Here is a 20017-nt window from a genome sequence, read left to right as displayed (position 1 = left end):
TTGGGGGGTTGTTAGAAGATGCACTTGTGGCCGAGAAGAGGGAGGGACTGCCCCATGGTTTTGCGGGGCCAGGGGCTGGCCCCTCCTCCAGTTTCCCAAATACGGGCGGCCATTGCGATTTGTTGCTGACTTGCAATCTTTAGCCCAGTGCTTCCCTTTACCACAGCGTGGACATGTGCCAGGTGATTTTTCTCTCTTTTGCCTGGCCTGGCGTGGGCATTGCGTCATCCAATGTCCTATTTGTCCACAAGAAAAGCAACGCCCTGGGGGTCTAGCATCCCGAGAATGCCGCTGACCTCTATATTTTAGAGACTCACTAACAGTCTTTCCTTGAGGAGCGGCGGCTAAAGTAAGGCCTTGTACATGGGAGGGTCCAATATCAGCACACAGTGAAATAAAGTCCGTGATTCCTCCCTTATTCCTATGGGGTCTGATAGCCGCCTGACAGGCGGTGTTGGCATTTTCATAGGCTATGTGTCTAACTATACTCTCCCTTGCATTCTCATCTTGTACTAGGCAGTCTGCAGTCTCCATTAATCGAGACAAAAATTCTAGATAAGGTTCATTCGGTCCCTGTTTAACTTCTACTAGATTTTTTGTACGATTGGAATTGCGTAACTTTTTCCAAGCCTCTCTCGCCGCAGCATTTATTTGTAAATAGGCCTCCTTTGCATAACCCAATTGATCTTCGGTGTTTTTATAGGTTCCCTCTCCTAACAACTGATCAACAGTGTAAGGCGGGTTCTTAGACCTATTTGTTTCAATTTTAGCCCGACACTGTGCAGTGAACTCTGTCTCCCATAATAAGTACTCTCCTGCACTAAGGCATGCTCTGGCAAGCCGCTTCCAGTCATTTGGGCATGCAATACCAGCACACGCGGCCTCCAATATTACTTGAGTAAAAGGGGCAGTTGGCCCATATTGGGAGCAGGCATTTTTTAAATCCTGTAATAGTTTAACAGGTTGATGGTATACTTGTTCATCATGATCAACTAAACTAGGGAAGCATCAAGGCCCTGAAATATCTTCCCTCTCTCTAGCAGCCTGAGTCAGGTTTAATTGCGATGCACTGTGCCTGGTTGTAGTGCCTGTTAAAAGGGACTTGTTGCTAGGGCCTTTAGGCTTGCCTAAAGGTTGAGAAAGGGATTGAGGCCGTAAGGCTGCAGCCGGAGGCGGTGGGTGTGAGGGGTAAGGTTTAGAATCAGACACCATAGTGGCCTGAGGGTCATATTTCTTTCCTACTTCTGGGGGGGCTCTCTGCTCTGTCCCCATTTTCGATAGAAGATGTAGCATTTCTTCTAACTTCTTCTCTATCGTAGCCACCCGGCCCTCCAATGACTCATCATAACTTTCCTCCTTGGTATTCAGACCTGAAATCTGATACTCAATATCTACTGGTTGTTGTTACCTTTGCAAGATCTCACTTAGACTCTCTTGGGCTGCGGCATATGGCTCAGCCTCAGGTTCTTCAGAAGGGTCCTTTAACTCATAAAGTTCCCTTAATTCAAGATTAAGTTCAGCATCTTCATGTAGAGGATCTATGTATTCACTTACTAAATTCCACACAGTAATAGCCTCTACTGGGGTCTTTCGGGGCCATATACATCATAATAATCTTGAATTCTTTTTCCTATCCGCTGCCAGGCTTTTTGGAATTCCTCCTCTATAGACCTCGGGCATGCCTCCTTGAGAAACTGTAGGAAGCTCTGAAGCACCCCCTCTTCCACCCACGTTCCGTGGGCTTCAAATAGGCCTGTTAAGATCGGTAGAAATAACCCATGGCTATTAGCTTGACCCATAATTTTTACTCCTGACTATACTCTCTTAATAGTCCTACGATGTGTTACTCACCACAGGGAGGGGTCCTTCACCTTCGTCCCAGATTTTCAGGGTCCCTGTTCGGGCGCCAGATGCCGGGGCCAACCGGCAGCAAACCAGGGTTCGCAGATTGGGGTTCCTGAAATAGGGGACAAGGACTAGGAAGAAAAAGAAGAGAGACAGACACACCGGGTCCGGGATGTCCGCAGTCCAGGCAAAGACTGCCGAGACTGCCGCGTTTATTTTCCACTCCCCCTTCTTCCCTCCTCCTCTCCCAGGGAACCTCCAGGTGTTACATTCATATGGTAATTCTCAGGTCATTTACATAGAATAGGGCCAGAAAGCAATAAGACAATATAGCCATCATCTGATGCAAGTCAAGGTACAGTTTGATTCCACTCTGGCTCCCAACAGTCAAGGTCTTCCCCACCCTCTCCCGTGTACGGGAACCTCGCTGAACCTGGACCTGGAGGAGGAGGAGGGATCCCCACCCAGGACAGGGGGAGCCGGCCATGCTGGGGCAGGCAGGCTGGGTGTGGCTCACGCCTGTCATCCCAGCTACCCAGGAGGCTGCAATCTGTGTCACCGCAGAGATGGTCCCTTACAGAAGTTGGTCACAGGCCACTCAGTGTGTGATTCCTGGGCGGCAAACCCCCGTGGCCGCAGGGCGTGGGGAGTGACCGCAGAGGGGGATAGGTCTTGGGCCTGGACAGAGGTGGTGGCCATGGGACCAGGGGACGTGGCGAATGACCTGCACAGCCGCCTGGAACAATGCACAATAGTGAAAGCAGGGTGGCTCTCCATGCAATTAAACAATTAGAGATTAGGGCCACTTCCCTGACCAGGTGACCCCAAGCTGAGGGCCCTGTGGTAGGTATGAGGTCTCCTGAGTCACAAGCACTCCAGAGGGGCCCGCCCTGCTATGCTGGGGAGTCCTTGGGTAAAGGGCCCCTGTCTGCCAACCATGGGAGACAAGGGCCCTTGTGCTGTGAAAGGCAGGCTGAGTCGGCAGGCACTGGCCACACTGTCACCGGGCAGCACCAGATAAAGCTGGGTGCCAGCAGGCAGTGGCAGGCCAAGGTGAGCTTGGGCAGCAGCAGTGGAGCTGTGCCACCCGGAGGCACCGTGTGGAGCTAGGGGATGGCAGCCCATAGCTATGTCTGCGGTGGCGGAGCCGGGGCCGGCCAGGAGCCTGGGGTCACACATCCTACCATTGACCGGCCTCTGGTGGCTCCCAAAGCATCTGTCATGACATGTCCCATCCTGCAGGCTGCTCTCCAAGTGCCCCATACCCACCCCAACCAGAGTCTCCCACAAGGGAGGGAGAGTGGGCAGAGGAGAGGGCAAAGGGGAGGGAGGGCGGGGGGAGGGAGAAGAGGGGAAGAGGGCCAAGCCTCCCAGGGAGTCAGGGCAGCCTTCTAAAGGTGGAGCGTGTTCAGTGTGCGGTGCCTGGGGCACTGGCTATACAGAAGGCCGAGACTGGAGGACAGTGGCTTGAGCCTATCTAGGCAGGAAAGCCTGAGACTCCATCTCCAATTACCAGCAAGATGTAGGCCTGGAGACACGGAGGCCCACGTGGAAGAGCGCAAGCCAGGAGTTAGGAAACCAAGTGAGAGCAAGAGGCCCCAGAACTGGCACACACAAACAGAAGTTAGAGGGAGCCAGCTGCTCAGGAGGCTGAGATCTGAGCACTGGAGTACCAGGCAATGAAGTCCACGAGACTCCTGTCTCCCCTCGGGTTCTCTTCCAATCCCCTGTAGGCTGGCCTGCTTCCCAGCCTCCTCCGAGATATGTGGGACTGGATGGGCAGGGCTTTTTGGGCCCTCCGCCTCTCCTCTTCCTTCCCGCCCTCACACCCCATAGATAGAACACACCCTGGACGAAGCAGCTGTTAGAAAATAAATGGTTTATTCCGGAGAGGAAAAGGCCAGGGCCCGTGTGGAGTCAGCTCAGCCGGGCTGGGCCCCAGGGGCTCTTCTCCTTGGAGGGCAGGCCTTGGTGGGGGCAGGGAGGGGCGGGTGAGCACCAGGACCGGCAGGGCAGGGCAGAAGTCAGCAGCTCACCAGGTACATGCCTGAGGGCAGCAGACCAAGAGGTTCCTTCCTGCACCTATTCTCTGGACAGTCACCCCAGCCCCCCCAGCCACCCGTGTGTCTAACCCAGGTGACCCGGGGACTCCGGGCAGGCCTGGTACCTGTGGCAAACCTTCTCTTCACCAGTGACATGCGGTAGCCGCTGCCCACCAGCTGCACATCCACGCCCGACAGTGTGGCACCCTCACTAGTGAACTGTGCGGCCACAGGGCTGGGGGCGCTGGGCCCGGAGAGTGGCTCCCAGCTGGCAGAGAGACGTCCGGAGCCTGGGGAGGCCTGGGGTCAGTGGCACTCACACTGGCCTTCACCAGGGGGTCTGGGCTCTTTCCTGGACACCCACGCTGAGGCTGCATGGCCTGTGACAACGGCTCCCAGCAATGCATCCCATGACTGTGGGTCCCAGAGCAACCTGGCCACAGGGCCTTTGTACTTGCAGCGTCTGGCCCCAGGGCGCCTTCCCCAAATCTTCCAAACCCTCACACTCCACCCTGCCTCCCTCCACCTGCCTCACCCAGGCCTCATCCCTACTCACCCCCTGCCTCTGACACATCCGGGAGCTTCCAGGCAAACCGCTTCTCTTCCAGGCTCCTGGCAGGAGACGGGCCATCAGGGAGGGTGAGGCCCCACCCTTGGGCCCCAGCTCCACTTTTTGCCCTCCCCCACCTCACCAGGTGGCGGCCGGCTGCAGGCGCACGTTGGTCACCGGCTCTGCCAAGGGCAGCAGGATCTGGACGTTGGTGAGGGGCGTGGCCACCGCCGTGGCTCCAGCGCGGTAGCCGTAGTCCACCTGCACTTGCGTGAGGCCAGGCCCGCACTGCCAGCGCGCGCTGAGCTGCAGAGGCACCGACTGCGGGCCTGGGCGGGAGAACTGCGAGGGGGGGGGAGGGGGCACCATTGCTGCCTGACCCGCGCCCAGTCCTGCGGCCGAGGCTGCATCGCGCCGCGGCTCCAGCAGGGGGCAGGAGTGCGCCACGCCCACCCGCGCATCGAGCTTCCATTGGCCCTCTGCTACCTTCAGCCACGCCCACCCGCGCATCGAGCTTCCATTGGCCCTCTGCTACCTTCAGCCACGCCCACCCGCGCATCGAGCTTCCATTGGCCCTCTGCTGCCTTCAGCCACGCCCACCCGGCGCCCCACACGCGCCCTGGCTGCCGGGCCAGGCCCACCTGGTAGCGCAGCAGCACCAGGTTGTAGTAGGAGGCGGCCGGGTTCTGCTCGGCCTGGCGCTGCAGGGCCTCGGTCAGCGCGGCCATGTTGAGCCAGAAGTCTTTGGTCTCCGGGTCGCTCTGGGAGGGATCACTGCGGAGGGCGGGGACGGTCACCTGCGCCCGGCCCCGCGGAGCGACCTCGGCCCGCCCCAGGCCCCCCCCCGCCCCGCGCCCCGCGGTGGGGCGACCCGGAGGCGCCCACCTGAAGAGCAGGTCGGCGTTGGGCTGGAACTGCTCCACGGGCGCCGTGTGCACCAGACGGAAGCTGAGCACGGGCGGCGGCGGGGTCCCGCTGAACACGCGCACGATGCCGGCGGGGAAGGTCATGGTCAGCTCCCCGGTCACGCGAGCCAGGCAGCTGGGGGCGGAGACGGGCTGGCACGGTCCCGGCCGGCCCGGGCCTCCCGCAGCCCCGACCCTCTCCCCAGCTCGAGCGACTCCCAGGCCGCCCCGTACCCGCACCTGGGGCTGTGGCCGCAGAAGTAGGCGTGGACGTACTCGGTGAAGGCTGTGGCCACCGGCAGGGCGTCCTGGGAGCCCAGCACCACCGGGCTGGGGCCCCGGGACACGCCTGGGTGCGGGGGGAGAGCGGGGTCAGACAGGCAGGAGAGCCCAGGGACCGCCCAGCTGGTCGGGCCCGCATCCCCACGCACCATGTGCTGTCTGGGAGGCAAAGCTGGGCCGCTCCGGGGCGACGCTGGAGCCCAGCGGGGCTGGGGAGGGGCTCAGGGACCGGGCCTGGGGGAGAGGGAAGGTGAGCTCAGGAGAGGGTGACGGTGGCCAGAGTGGACCCCAGCCACGCTACCCCTACCCACCAGGTCTCCGTGGCTGCGAGCCAGGGGACAGGCCGCCTTCCGCACGCGGGCTCTCCGGGGTGCAGCTGCAGGGTCGGCAGGGGTCAGGTCTGGGGAGGGTGGAGAAGGGAGTCTGAGGTGCTTCTTCAGGGGCTGCACCCAAACCAAAGAACACCCCACGGGACTGACAGCTGTGAGTGCCCCGTCTGCCCACACACACGGAGGTGGGGGGATGGACACAGGGACCCCCGACTTAGGAGGCCAAAAGTGCACCCCTGTTGCCCGGTGCCTGTGCTCACTTTTGGGAACTGGGTGCAGTCCCTCCTCCTCCCTCTGCCCACGGACCCCAGCGACCTCCACCAGGCCCTGGCTTCTCCTCAGCTCACCCCTGCCGCTCCCCTGTCCTCAGACTTCCAAAGGGTGTGACCCCCTCAAGCCAAGCCAAGCCTCATCCCTTCCAGTCACCCAACCCCTCATTCCCCGTCCACCTAGGACACAGTCATCTTACCCCTCACTCCCAGCCCAGCTGCCTCCTGGCTCCTCAGCCCCCATGCTGCTGCCCAGGGCCTTTGCACGGGCTGCCCACCCAGGGCCTTCACCCTCCCAGCCACTCAGTATGCCCAAGCCCTAGGGCGTCCCAACCCCAAGCCCTTGCTGGCCTCACCTGTGGCCTCCAGCCCCCAGGCACCCGGTGATGGCACAAGGGGCTGTGGGGAGTCCGGAGGGGGCAGGCTCCAGGTCCCCCTGGATTCAGGGGGCTGTGCTCTGCAGCTGGGTGGGCTCTGCGGGGTGCCTGGGCGGGGGACCCAGGACTCTGGGGAGGGCCCAGGGGCAGCGTGGGAGGGAGAGTCCAGGCCAGAGTCCTCCACATTTTCAGGGGATGAGGAGAATGGGGAGGGACTGGAGGTGAAGCCAAGGCTGCTGGAGCCTAAGTGGGGAGGGAGGCGCCAGGTCAGCCCACGTGCAGTGCGGGCCCTGTTGGCCCACAGCCCACACCACCCGAATCCTACTCCCAGTCACCCGTGAAATCCTCGTGGTCCAAGGCTGACTCCAGAGGTGGCCCAAAGAGGCTCTTGGACACCTGCTCATCCGAGGACGGCAGCTTCTCCGCACAGCTGGGGACGAGGAGGACAAAAGGCCCGGCTCTAATCCCGGATGTCCCGCCTACCCTGGAGCCTGTGTTCCCAGCTCCATGCCTGCAGTCCTTCAGGAAGCCACCCCCCAGGGTGCCCTCCCAGACCCCCAGGCCTCGCCCAGCACACGTCCACAGCAGACTTCATAAATGCCTGAGTGATGTGGTTCCCCAAAGCGGCACTGTCTCCACTAGAGCAGGGGAGCAGCACAGTGGGTGAGATGGGGGGAACCCACCTGCCGGTCCTTGGGGCTGACCGAGGCCTCAGGGGCTTGCCAGCAGCATCCCCTGCAGGAGAGACCCCCAAAGTCCACCGTCACCCACCCACCATGCTCCTTCCTGCACGGTGGGGACCAATGCTGGGCCTGGCCAACCCCTGCCCAGCCAACCGCCATGTGGCTTCTTCCGCATCCCAGCCACTTCTGAGGCCCATGCTCAGTTCTCAGTCGTGAGCACTGTGCCAGAAGGAGAGGGAGGGCCAGAGGTCCTGGCAGAGCTGCGGGGCCCCGTCCCACGTCCCAGGAGGGCTGGGTGTGAACACCAGTCACCCACACCCAGGCCCAGCTCCCCTCCCTGCCCTTCCCAGACCAAGACACTCACGGGAAGAGTGGCGTTTCATGGTGCCCTGTGAGAAGCGAGGCAGGGTCAGGCTGGGCTGCATCCAGCTGCCCTGACACACACCCAAGGCACCCCTCCCACACCTCACCCCAGGGCCAGGAGGAAGGATGAGGCTGCCAGCCGTGGCCTTGAGCTGGGCCACCGAGGCCTCGGAGCTGCAGGTGGGGGTGCGGGCTGGGGCAGGCTTGATGTGCACGTGGAACCTGCGGGGCTCCTCATCATCGAAGTCTGAGTCGCTGGACGAGACCCGAGAAGGCTCGGCCGTGCGTAGGTGGTGGTCAAGGAGCCGGTAGACAGCAGGTGGGCTTCTTCCCAGAACAAGGTCCTGCCCGGTCCTACACCCACCGCCCAGTGCCCTGTAGAGTGGCAAACTCCTATTCAGCTGCTAAACACATCACGGCGCCCCTCCCTCTGGGACAGTCCTCTCCTGGCTTCTCTTGCCCATCCCGGACCCTGCAAGGGCCGAGGTTTGCACTGGACCTGCCCAGACAGGCACGAGGTAGACAGGGATTTGTCCTGGACACACTAGTCAGGCCCCACCCTGCAGAGGATATTGTTCTGGGTCACATCAGGCCGGACAGTGAACCCCTCTTCATCCACCTCCGGACACATCTGGAGAAATGAAGGCTCAGTTTCCTCAGTGGTAATCTCACCTCATCCCCAGGTCCTGACTGGGACCTTAAGACAGAAACCATCGTCCCCTGCTAACAGGGGACGCAGAGGCTCCAAGGCTTCCAGTCCCTCTGTTTGGACCAAGGGATTTGAACCCAGCCCCAAGCTCCAGCTACCTGGTGCCCAGCTCCTGACTGAAAGTGGAGGCCCAGAGTGATCAAGGCCCCGCCCCCAGCACCGTCCAGATGCCACACCCCACACACAGGCCCCACCCACCACAGACAGGCTCCACCCCCAGCACGCACCCCTGAGTCGGGCTCCAGGAAGTCTCTGGGACAGGAAGACACGTTTGTCAGCCCACAGCCACACAGAGCCGCAGGGTCTCAGAGTGGATCCCTTGGGGGATGATCTCATGATGGGGGTGGACTTGGAAGGAGCTGAGCAGAGGTGGAGGGTGGGGAGGGCTAGCCTGGGGAGGTGGGATACAGGAGCCAGTACTGCTGGCTACCCAGGGCTGGGAGCTCCTGGCTGAGATTTGGCAAAGGGAAGGGAAATTCTAGACTAGCATGGGCAGGGGTGCTGCAGGGCACCCCTGGAGGAGAGTCCGGGGATGACCTGGGCAGAAGAAAGAAGGGGTTCTGGGATGTCTGGGCAAGCTAGGGCGCAGGGCTCTCTCACACAGCTGCAGGCAGCTCCCGCTCTCGCCGGCTGAGTCCAGGGAGGCGGAAGGCCTTGGCTCCTCGCAGCCGCTTCATTGCTGGGGGAAATAAGGGGTGGTGAGCCATGGCCCCTTCCACCCAATCAGGCCTGCCCACACCCCCCCACCCCACCCTGGCTGGCCTGGGCACCTGGCCCAGATCTACTTGCCTTCCTGCAGGGCAGCTGCACTATATGCCTCGAAGTCCAGTGGTCCTGAGATGGGGAGAGATAGAAAGACATGTCTAAGGCTGGACAGAGCCACAAGGCCAGCAGGGCAGGGCCACAACCAGGCCACAATCTGAGGACTGTGAGGTCCTAACGGAAAGCCCAAGGTGGTCCAGTGTGGCCACTTCCACTCTGGGTAGCAGGTAAGAGTTGGTATCAGGTTGTTTGTAAGCAAGACAAGCAGCCAGGACACAGAGGGGTGGGTGGGAGCCATGGAGGGTCTGTGAGCAGAAGCGAGATTGTGGCGATCAAAAACAAAGGAGAGAAAGAACAGGCCTTCCTGGCTGACTTTAGACTTGAGGTCCGGACTGCTTCACCCACATTTAGTGCCTGATGTGTGCCAGCAAACATTGATTACTGAATGTTTTTGTCAACTCCACTTTAAAGATGAAAAAACCGGGGCCGGAAGTTTGGCCTGGTGGTAGAGTGCTCGCCTAGCATGCAAGAACACCCGGGTTCGATTCCTCGGTACCACATACATAGAAAAAAGCTAGAAGTGGTGCTGAGGCTCAAGCGGTAGAACTCTAACCTTGAGAAAGTCCAAGGACAGTGCTCAGGCTTGAGCTCAAGCCCAGGACTGGCAAAAAAAAAAAAAAAAAAAAAAAGGAAAAAGAAAAAACCGAGTCTTTAGCTGAATCACGCCTGGCTACTCAGGCGTGAGATCTGAGGATCGTGGTTCAAAGTCCAATTAAAGACCAGAAAACTGGCTCAATGGGTAGGGCGCTAGCCTTGAGCTGAAGAGCTCAGGGACAGCACCCAGGCCCAGAGTTCAAGTCCCACAACCACCAACAGCAGCAAAAAACCCGAGTCTCGGAGAAGTTAAGACACTGACTGCAGGTGAGGAGGAAAAGTCAAATCCAGGCCTGCCTCAAACTTCCCTCTACCCTGCTGGATTCCTTCGTTTTGCTGTGAGGCAGTGCCCTGAGCACAATGAGTGAGCCCGGCTCCCAAGGCCCCACTGGGGTCTGAGCATCGCTAGTTTCCAGGTAGCCGCACAAAATGGAGGCCTAGAACTGCAGGCAGCCCCGGCTCACCTGGCTTCTCCCGGCCAGTGCCCTTGCTCTCAGCAAACGTCCGAAGCAGCACCTCCACGCTGACGTTCTCGATGTTCTGCTTGAACTCCTCGTGCACCTGGAGGGCGCGGCCTGGTGACTGGAGGCCAGGCCCGGGCCGCCGGCCTCACCTGTCCTCAGCCGCCACTACCCTCACCTGCCCAATCTGCACGTGCGTGTCCTCCACTGAGTGTGCGTAGGAGCCCAGCAGGGCCTTCATGTGCCGCAGGTGCGTCTCCTCCATGGCTTGGAAGCGCTGCAGCGGGAGGGCGGGGCAAAGGGAGAGACGGGCCCGGTGGGCGGTCACGTGGCCCAGCCCGGCCAATGAGAGCACACGGCCTCGGGAGGCTTTCGATCCCGAGCCAATGACTGGGCGGGATGCAAATGAGGACCGCTTCGGGGGCGTGGCTGGGGGCGGCGTGCCAGGCATGAAGTGAGGAGACCGGGCGTCCGCGAGGAGGGAAGTCCCCGGAGGACGCGCTCCTGCCCACACCGCCCGAGCCCAGATCAGCCACGCCGGAAAACCCCCGCCCGCCGCGCATCTTTCCAGGCCGTGGCCCCGCAGCTCTCCTCGGCCGAGTTCTCATCCTCATCTGCGCTTTGCGCACGCGCGTGGCTGGGTGGACGGAAACGGGCTCTCACCACGGCCGAGTCCAGCATCTTGTGCTCGAAGTCCGTCCGCGCTGAGTTGTACTTCTCCACCGAGCGCCGCAGGCCCTCGGCCGCCTTCTTGGTTTTGGCTTCTGCCTGGGAAGGACCGAGAAGAGCGGCATTGGGGAAGGGGACACGGGTCCCCACCGCCTGGCAGGCGACCCACGCCGCGTCCCCCGCGTGCCCGCGCCACCCCCGTGCGCCTGCGCGCGTCGCACCTTGTCCATCTCCTTCTGGCTGGTGCTCTCGCGGCGCAGGCGCTCCTGGTCCATGCAGCGGCTCAGGTAGTTCTCGCGACACTTGGGCAGCAGCTGGCTGACCCCGGCCAGCACGTGCACGGCGTCCAGCGTGCCCAGCACCTCTTCCTTGCACTGCGGGTGGAGCGCAGCGGTGCCCGGCCGCCCCTCGTCTCCCGGGCCCGCCCCCCAGCCCCGCACCCCGCAGAGACACAGAATTCCGCCCCTGCGCACACACTGGGACCCGGCAAGGCACCCCGAGACCCTGCCTCGACTGGGGTCCACGATGTCCAGGGATCTGTCTGTAGCCCCAGTGTCCGGCTGAGCGAGCGCGCGGGCGGGAGGGCCGGGCTTCCGCCCCAGCCCTCGGTCCACACCACCCACCCTGCCTAGCTTCAGGCCGACTGGCGACAACGCAAAGGCCTTTAATGTCGGGAACCCCGCCTCCCCGCGCTGGGGACCCCGCAGCCCGCCTGCCCTCCTGCTGCAGGGTGCCTGGGGCCCAGCAGTGCTGCCTGCCCCCCTTCCTGTGGGACCCCCCAGTACACACACACACACACACACACCTTCTTGTGGGATCTGAGCTGCTCCTCCCCGTACCGCAGCACGTCCTTGATGAGGTCCTGCAGTTTCCGAGTCAGCTCCAGGTGGCACAGCGCCAGCTTGTCCGAGGAGACTCGGAAGACCTCCCAGAGCGGGGCGAAGGTCCTGGGGACAGCCATCGCCTCCGATTCCGCCCTCCCCACTCCACTCCCACCCCCTAAGCACACGGTGGGGGGCTTTGCAGTAGCCCTGCCTGGGTTTCTCATCTTCCAGACCCCTGGTCATCTAGTGTCCTCCCCAGCATGGCTCGGCCCAGGAAAGGGCTCCACTCCAGCTGAACCTGGCGGCGGGTGGTGGCCAGCACTCAGCGGAGTGAAGAAACGTCTCACTCACCCCATGGGGGTTCCATTGCTGGCCAGCTTGGAGAGTTTCGCCATGGCCTTGGAGTAAGTCTCCTCCACAGTGGCCCTGCGGGGAGGGGAGGCACTTTCCAGATACCATCCAAGCCTCAGTTTCCCCACCTCAAATGCCACTTGCCCTAACTGTGCTTTACCACAGGGGTAATATCTGGAGCGGCAGCCACAAGTCATAAAAACTTTCCACAAACTTCATTGAGACAGGGCCTGGCTGTGCAGCCCTGGCTGTCCGTGAACTCAGACCCCTCTGCATTGTCCTCTGGGCTGTGGGATCAGAGGCGGCCCACCAGGCCAGGCTCAGTGTGTGTGTTTGTCCAGGAGGAGGCCGACTCTGGATCCCCCCAGGTAGGTGTGTTGACTGAAGGTGGGGAAGCCCCCAAGCCAGGTGACTGTTTATGGGGTCACAGGGTTAAGAGCCCTTGGGCTCCTGAAGGACCAGGAATCTAGGCCAGTTGATGGGGCATGGCTTCAAGGGTGGGGCTGCGAGCCGTGAAGTGTGCTCGCCTTGTGGTTACACCTGAGGGCCTGGTAGGAGGAGGAGCCTTGGGGCGGGTGGAGCATAGAAGCCTCACCTCTCCCGGATGAAGTCGGCCAGCTCTTTGGTGGAGATGGGACCCTGCTTCACACTGTGGTACAGGACCTCGAAGCCATGGTTTTTCTCACCCTGCAGAAAATGGGGTACAGACTAAGAAATGGGAACGAGTCTCCAGGATGCACACATCAGTGAGATAGCAGAGCCAACCAGCACAAGTCTGATCATGGCTGTAGGGATTGACCCAAGCCTATGCCAATCAACATGCTGCATTTCCTGTGTGGCCAAGAGTGACTGGCTGGCAGGCTTCAAGTGCGTCCAATCAGAGAGAAGTTTGGGGATTTTGTTCATCCTTGAGAAGTCTGGTCTCACTTTGTGTCTGTGTCTCTTCCTCCACTGGCCTGTCTGATTTATCTGTCTTCGCAGAGAGGAGGAACTGTGTGGAGATGTTAGATGCCAAGTGGACAGCTGTAAGGCATATTGCTTGTGTAGAATGTTTCAGGCCCTGGGTTCCTTTCCAGCATGGGGCACGTGCACGCATGTGTGTGTGTGTGTGTGAGAGAGAGAGAGAGAGAGAGACAGACAGACAGAGAGACAGAGACACAGAGACAATATGAAGCTTGGAAAGATCTTAAACCAAAAATGTCCTAGTGAGCCAGGTACAGTGGCTCACACCTGTAATCCTAGCTACTCAGGTGGTTGAAATCTGAGGATCACAGTTCAAAGCCAGCCCAGGCACTAAAGTCTGAGACTCCTATCTACAATTAACCACAAGAAAACCAGAAGTGGTGCTGTAGCTCAAGGGGTAGGGGGGTAGCCTTGAGCTCAAGAGCTCAGGGACAGTGCCCAGGCCCAGGATTCAAGTTCCACAACCGACAAAAAAAAAGTCTGAATAATATGTGTGTGTTTAGTCAAGTTGCTGTATTAAACCAATTCTGAAGGCAACATAACTCACAACTATTCACTTTTTGTAGCCACTGTAATTGTGTGCTTCTGTTCTTTCCAATGTGAAAACCTCCTCTTAGACCCCATATAGGATCTGGGTCTGAGTTCTCACAAGACCCAACAAAGCCCAGCACAGGATGAGCTGAAGAACACTGAAGCTTTCGGGCTTGTCAACAAATGAACTTACATTTCTGCCAGTGCTACTGGGGCGTTACGCAAACCTAGATTGATCCTCCAAGCTCTGTCCCAAAACTGTCCCCCTGAGGGACTAGAGCTGTGCTGTGTGACCTGGGAAAGCCGCTGTGCCTCTCTGAACCTCCTCATTTGTGGCTTCTCATTGGATGTCATCACAAAGGGGTTTGCTAGGGTCACACTTCGGTCCTGCCAGAACTGTGGTGAGAGCTTTTACAAGTAAATTTCTTCCGCTCTAGGAAGGGCCCAGAGCCTCCTGCTTGCTAGGTGAGGGCTACATTCCATGCTGTGTAATTCCTAACACAAATCACTGTCTGGTGGTCACTGGTCTCTCTCCACAATGGTGGCCTTCTGCACTTCCCTACAATCCCCGGTTCAACCCTCTGTTCCCTGCAAGGTCAGAAGCCAAGGCAGGAACCCACTTGTAGACTCTTGCTGCAGGAATGGAGAAACCAATTCCAGGACCCCCACAACCAGATCAGCCTCAAAACCCCAACCCCCTCATAGTCATCCCACTCTAGAGCTATCCAGGGTACCCAGTTGTCCACCAGCTGCTGAAATCCGTAGCCTGGAATTTCCTCTCCTCCCCGATCCTCTGCTGGGCTTCTGGCTCTTCCACTGGCTCACCAGCCTGCCTCTCCCAAGTCCCTGAGTTCGCAGAGAGGTGCCTGCCTCCTTTTCTGGAGACCTGCTCTGAGCCCTGCTCCCTGGCCACTCTGGCTCCCTGAGGTCACATGTTTGGAGTTAAACTCCCACAGCCCAAGCATCCAATGTCCCTCGGAGCTGCCAAGCTGCCTTGGATGGGTGACGTGACCTCCCTGGGTCAGTTCCCTGTGTGTGTGTGTGGGGGGGGGATAACCCTCGGTGCCCGAGGCCTGGGGTGATGTGTGGGGCATGACATGAACACAGGACCTCTGGGTAAGACTGAGCCCGGGCCAGCAGCTACTGAATGGGAATGCTGCGGTGGGCTGGCATCCTCGGGTAAGCTGCACCAGGCACGGCCGCCTGGGCCAGCATCTGGGCTGCCTCAGTCAGCTCCTGGCCTGTGTCCCAGGCCTGCATGTGTGTGCCTTCCTGGGCTGTCTGCCCAGGGTCCTGGGAGAGGCTTCTGAATCTAGGCTGGCCCCAGCATCATCCAGAAAACGGCTTCCTTCCACAGTGTGGTCCAGCTGCTCCCCTGTCCACTTCTCCATAGCTTCCCAGTGCCTCACCCTACTCTGGCCACTGGGCTGGGGTGATCCTGTGTGGCCAGGAAACCCTGGCAAAGCAGGACATGTCTGTGAGGCTCTGGGAACAAGCACCCTGTTAAAAGAACTTAGGGGTCTTTAACTTGGTGGGGGCTGGAAATACAGCCTAGTGGCAGAATGCTCACCTAGCATGCATGGGGCCCTGGGTTCAATTCCTTGGTACCACATACACAGAAGAAGCTGGAAGTGGTGCTGTGGCTCAAGTGGTAGAGCTCTAGTGTTGAGGCTCAGGGTTGAGAAAGAGAGGAGAGAGAGAGAGGAAGGAACTTCCTGGATGTTCCTGGCATGGACAGGACAAGCTTGGGGGGACGAGGCTTAGGGGGACAAGGCCATCTGCCCAGAGGCTCCCCCTCACTAACGGCCCAGCCCTGGGGGCTCAGCATCCAGCTTGACGTCTCTGGGAGGAATCAGAGGTGGTTTCTATTTTCTTATTGCTCATCTCAGTTTTCCAGTCGGCTTTTGTGTCTTGTGCAATTAAAAATAACTGACAGTAGGTGTGGGTATGGGAGTGACACTAGATCCACCCACACCCCACACCTTACTCAGAGGTGCGTAAGGGATTCCAGAGAAACTCAGCCCCTGGGCAGGGGGACACATCCATCAGAGGCCAGGATGGGGAGTCTGACCCTGGGGAAGGGGGCACAGGCCACAGACACCCCATGTGGCAAGGGGATGCGGTCCCTTTAAGAAAACATGTGCCAGTGAGAGGAGCTCCAGCTGGGGAGGGAAGCAGGTTTGTCACTGGGGCAACGGGTTGCCTAGCAACGGGCTCCCTCTTTCCAGTGCTGGCTCAGGCCTACTGCTGAGGATGGGGCTTTCTGCCCTCCTCCCCTAAGTCTGGGTCTGTGCTGCTACTGAGGTGCCTGCTGGCCATCAGTCCTGTCCTGGGGCACCAGTCCTCACTTTCGGGCCATCCCGAAAGGCTAATGGTCAGTCACACCCTCCTCCTGGACCACCTCCCCACATGCCAGGGGACTGGGCTCCATGGCAGAGATGCCAGCTGAGGCCAGCCCTCCCTGAGATGCCCCGCTCCTCAGGGTAGACATCAGATGGGCTCTCCACCCTTGCAGAAGCTCCTCCCTGGGGTAGGGCTTTAAGAGGACAGGGAAGGGGTGGGGGACTACCAGGAAGGACTGGACAGAAAAAAACAGGGAATGAAGGAGTCAGTGAGCCAGTGCGTGAATGGATGATAGGTAGATGGATGGATGGGTAGATAGATGGCTGGGGTGGAAGGGTGAGTGGGTGGATGGTTTGGTGGCTGGATGGGTGGGTGCGTGCATGGGTGGGCCGATGGAACAGGCGTGTCTTCTTCACCCCTCTGGGCTACAGCAGGGGTCCCTAACTTGGTTGGTACAGAGCTGCAGGGGCTATATGGGTCAAGCCAGCTGTCTAGGGCAGGAAGGCGGTAGAATGTCCTGCTGATTTGACTCTGGTCCTAGAAGCTCAGCTCAGTCCATGTTTGAGCTCTGACTCTCGTTTCTTTGTAGAGCTTGCAGACAATGGAATCTCAGCAGCCTCCATTTTGGGCTGTCAGATCCTTGACAGGGTCACCAGGCCTCTGAGTTCTGTCCCACCTCACCTCCTTTGGACCATACCCCTTTCCTGAACCCTGCCACAAGCACTCTACCCACCCACCTCCACAAAAGTCTTTAGGTCAGAAAACCCTTCTCAAGGGCCCAGGAGTTTGGCCTAGTAGTAGAGTGTTTGCCTCAGCAGAGTGCTTGCCTAGCATGCACAAAGACCTGGGTTCGATTCCTCAGTACCACATACATAGAAAAAGCTGGAGGTGGTGCTATGGCTCAAGTGGTAGAGCTCTATCCTTGATAAAGCCCAAGGGCAGTGCTCAGGCCCTGAATTCAAATCCCATGTTTGGCAAAAAGAAGGAAGAGGAGGAGGAGGAGGAGGAGGAGGAGGAGGAGGAGGAGGAGGAGGAGGTGAACAATGATGACGATGACGACGATGACAACCCTACCTAAATAAATGTAGAAAATGAATCTTACCCAAAAATGCTCCCCGAAATACGACATCCTGGTGCTGTGTGTGGCGATGTAGAAGCCCCTGCAGGTCCAGCCCAGTGACTGTCTGGAAAGAGTAATGTGGAGCCATGAGTTATACCAGTGCAGCTGGGAAGAAATGGGGGAGGAGGAAGTGCAAGGCCGCGGACCAGGGCCACCAGGGTCTGAGAGTGGCCAGTCATGTCCTGAGTTCCCATCTAGGGGACAGGATTGTATACTGTCAGAGCTGGACTAGATGACAACCCAGGGACTAAGGGAATTCAGACTAGAGGGGGGGGGGTAGCACAAAGGGTTCCTAAGCATATGTAGGAATTCCTGGACAAGGGGATGCATAAGTGCTAGGTCAGTTTACAGGGGAGGAAGCTGAGTCTCCTGCTCAGAGGGGATGCTGCTACTTGCCGGTTGCACAGCAGAGTACAGGAGTAGAAAGTGCCCTTAGCCGGTCAAGCCAGGCCTCAGCCACACCCTGGATGGCTCCTGTGGGCGGAGGATCTGGTAAGAGAAGCAAGCCAGGCAGGGCCAGTACAAGGAGCAGGGGGTCCCAATTCCTTGGGCCCCACCCAGACCTGCCACAAGCACCTTCCTGGATGGGGCCCAGCTGGTAGCCCTAAGCCTTGGTCACCAGGTGTTCATCACTGTCCAGCTCTGTGCCTCGCTTTCCCCATCTGCAAAACAGGGCCGAGGCCCCAAACCCAGAGTCACCCAGTGCCCCCCCCCCCGCCCCAGGCAGGAGAGAGGGGGTCAGGCAACACCAGGCCACAGAGGAGGCTGGGCCGTCACTGGAGACTATGGTCTCATGCATTATTTATGGGCCCAGGCAACTCAACAGCAGCTGGGAGCCTGAGAGACAGTATTAGTGGTATTGGGGGGGAGTGGCCAGTGACCACAGGATGGGCCACATGAAGAAAGGACTGAATGGGGGGGTTGGGCCCAGCTGCTGCTCCAAGCCTCAGTTTACCTACTCTTGAGAGAGCTGGACAGAGCTGGACCCTTCATCTGGTGTGAATGGTCACAGATAGATGGATTGGAGCTTCAAAAGCTGGGGAATCCCAGACTGAAGGATGGGACGTGGCAACCCAGGTTTTCAAGCATGACTAGGAGTTCACCAAGAAAATGTACCTAACCATGACCCTGTGCAGGCAATGCTGGGGCCTCCACAAAGCACAAAGCCCCTAAGGAAGCCATGGCAGTGGGCCCCAGGCTGAGGTCTGAAGCAGCAGAACTCAAGTTCCCTTAACTCACAGCCTGGGCTGGTCACCCAGCTCTGTGGACCTCTTACATCCCTGTTGGACACCCTGGAAAGAAGCTTGACTTTAAACCAGGTACAACAGAACTGAGCCCCTAGTTCCTACCAGGCAGGCAGTGCTTGGAGTCATGGGGACCAGTGGCAGCTGCCTTGTGGGGCACAGGAAAACGTTCCACCCGATGTGTGGCTCCTGCCACTGGGCTGAGTTCCCCAGAGACAACATCTTGTGTGCCCCCACCAGGGCCACAACCAACCCAGCCCTGCACTAGCCACCTTGCAGGTGAGGAAACTGAGGCATGGCCATGTCAGCACCCAATATCTTGGGCTGAGGACGGCCCCAGACCAGCTGTCATGACCTTGCATTCAGAACCACCACCATGTGAGGCTCTGGGTCCCCAGGTCCACTGGGTCTCTAAGGTGTCACCTCTGACAACCATCCCAGAGGCCATGGGGCAGGCAGAGCAGAGGAGAACCACCAGACCAGGCCCAGGAAGTCGCACCTGCTCCATGTCCTAACAGAAACTGGGCCACTTTCTGATCTGAGGGGCCTGAGGGGTGGTGGGGCCTCCTAGATGGGGCTGGGACTCACCAGGTGGGCGGCAGGTTGGCTGAGGCTCCAGAGGGCAGAGCAGTCTGGTACACCGCCACGAGGCCTGGTGACTTCCGTCTCCAGGAGCACAGCCGTGCGTGCATGCGTATGTGGGGGACAGGAAATGCACCCCGCCCCTGCCACCAACCGCCACCTCCCCTCCCTCCCTGCCTGCCCAACTGGCTTTTGTGATTCCCAGGGCCACCAGAAGGCCCAGGGGAAACTGAGGTCTAGCCCCAGGCCCTACCAGGGACTGGCATCGCAGACAGATAATCACCAGGATTATGGTTGTGAAATGTGAAATGACAGGCTCTGTAGGGGAAATGAAGGCCGGGCAGGGCTGGCTTAGGGGCCTCAAGAGTCCTTACTCCATGAGAAACTCAAAACTATTCTTTCCTGGGCACTGGCACCAGGATGCCCTTGAACATCAATGTGAGCCCTACCCTTCCACCCCAACTTCATCAAAACATCACTGTGGCAGCCACCAGGCCAGAGCCAAGCCCAGAGACAGACAGATAGCTAGCCAGGGTCTGAGGTCACACAGCAGGCTGCCAGCTGCCTCAGGCAACCTCTCTGCAGGCTCCCTGCTTCCAGTTCCCGAAAACCTAGGGCCCAGGAATTGCACAGCCTGGCAGAACTGAGTCAGCAGACAGCAGGGCACCAGGTCCCACCTGGAATGGTATGTCCAGAGTCCCTGAGATCTTGCTGGGTGACCTTGAGCCACCCTGGACCTCTCTGGGCTTCCAGGCTCCCAGGAAACAGAACAGGCCCCTCAACCCAGTGGGTGTGGGGAAACTGAGGCCCATGCCAAGGTCACGTGGCGACCTGGCACTCAGGACCTTCTAGCCCACTATCCTTCAATCTTCCTGGCATGCTGTGGTGAGCATCCATGGAGTGCCAATTGAGTAGCCGGTCTTGCCAGGTGTTGGAGATTCGGCATCCAGCTCAGTCTTTTCTGGTCAGCTATGACCCCATTACCGAGAACCAATATTATAATTAATATCCTAATGAGCCTGTCTGTGCAGCCTAGCTTCCTCTGAACCCCTCAGGGAGGAGGAGGCAGCTGGGGAGGGTGAAGCCACCACCACCATCCAGGCAGATTCCAATTCAGGAGTGTCAGCCCCTCTCTGCCCAAGCTGGACCCGGGCTCCAG

General features: G+C 59.3%; 1 protein-coding gene across 1 annotated transcript; it reads right to left on the bottom strand.

The window, feature by feature from the left end:
* Positions 1-3707: 3707 nt before the first annotated feature.
* Positions 3708-18920, bottom strand: Fcho1 (FCH and mu domain containing endocytic adaptor 1). Its single transcript, XM_090334124.1, has 27 exons — positions 18865-18920; positions 17015-17096; positions 12671-12762; positions 12076-12150; positions 11706-11847; positions 11122-11274; positions 10895-10999; positions 10410-10508; positions 10235-10331; positions 9144-9188; positions 8955-9033; positions 8582-8606; positions 8219-8276; positions 7753-7931; positions 7647-7671; positions 7283-7334; positions 6935-7029; positions 6579-6842; positions 5936-6024; positions 5774-5858; positions 5583-5691; positions 5323-5478; positions 5079-5211; positions 4580-4779; positions 4444-4499; positions 4013-4177; positions 3708-3892 (listed from the first exon to the last, which is right to left on the bottom strand). Exons 2-27 carry the CDS (start codon positions 17039-17041, stop codon positions 3870-3872), a joined length of 2628 nt encoding a protein of 875 aa, XP_090190250.1. The 5' UTR covers positions 17042-17096; positions 18865-18920; the 3' UTR covers positions 3708-3869.
* Between the last annotated feature and the right edge of the window lie 1097 nt (positions 18921-20017).

The sequence above is a fragment of the Megascapheus bottae genome, chromosome 1 (assembly GCF_031878675.1).
Source record: "Megascapheus bottae isolate mThoBot1 chromosome 1, mThoBot2.hap1, whole genome shotgun sequence".
NCBI lineage: Eukaryota > Metazoa > Chordata > Mammalia > Rodentia > Geomyidae > Megascapheus > Megascapheus bottae.
This window is presented reverse-complemented; position numbering and strand designations above follow the sequence as displayed.

What these genes read in the sequence shown, in the direction of transcription:
- Fcho1 (XM_090334124.1), bottom strand. Translation starts at nt 17,041, where the DNA reads ATGTCGTATTTCGGGGAGCATTTTTGG. An exon ending in CACTGGCCGGGAGAAGCCAG is followed by an intron (nt 9,189 to 10,234) that starts GTGAGCCGGGGC and finishes TCCCCATCTCAG; the next exon opens with GACCACTGGACTTCGAGGCA. An exon ending in GGACCACGAGGATTTCACGG is followed by an intron (nt 6,843 to 6,934) that starts GTGACTGGGAGT and finishes CTCCCCACTTAG; the next exon opens with GCTCCAGCAGCCTTGGCTTC.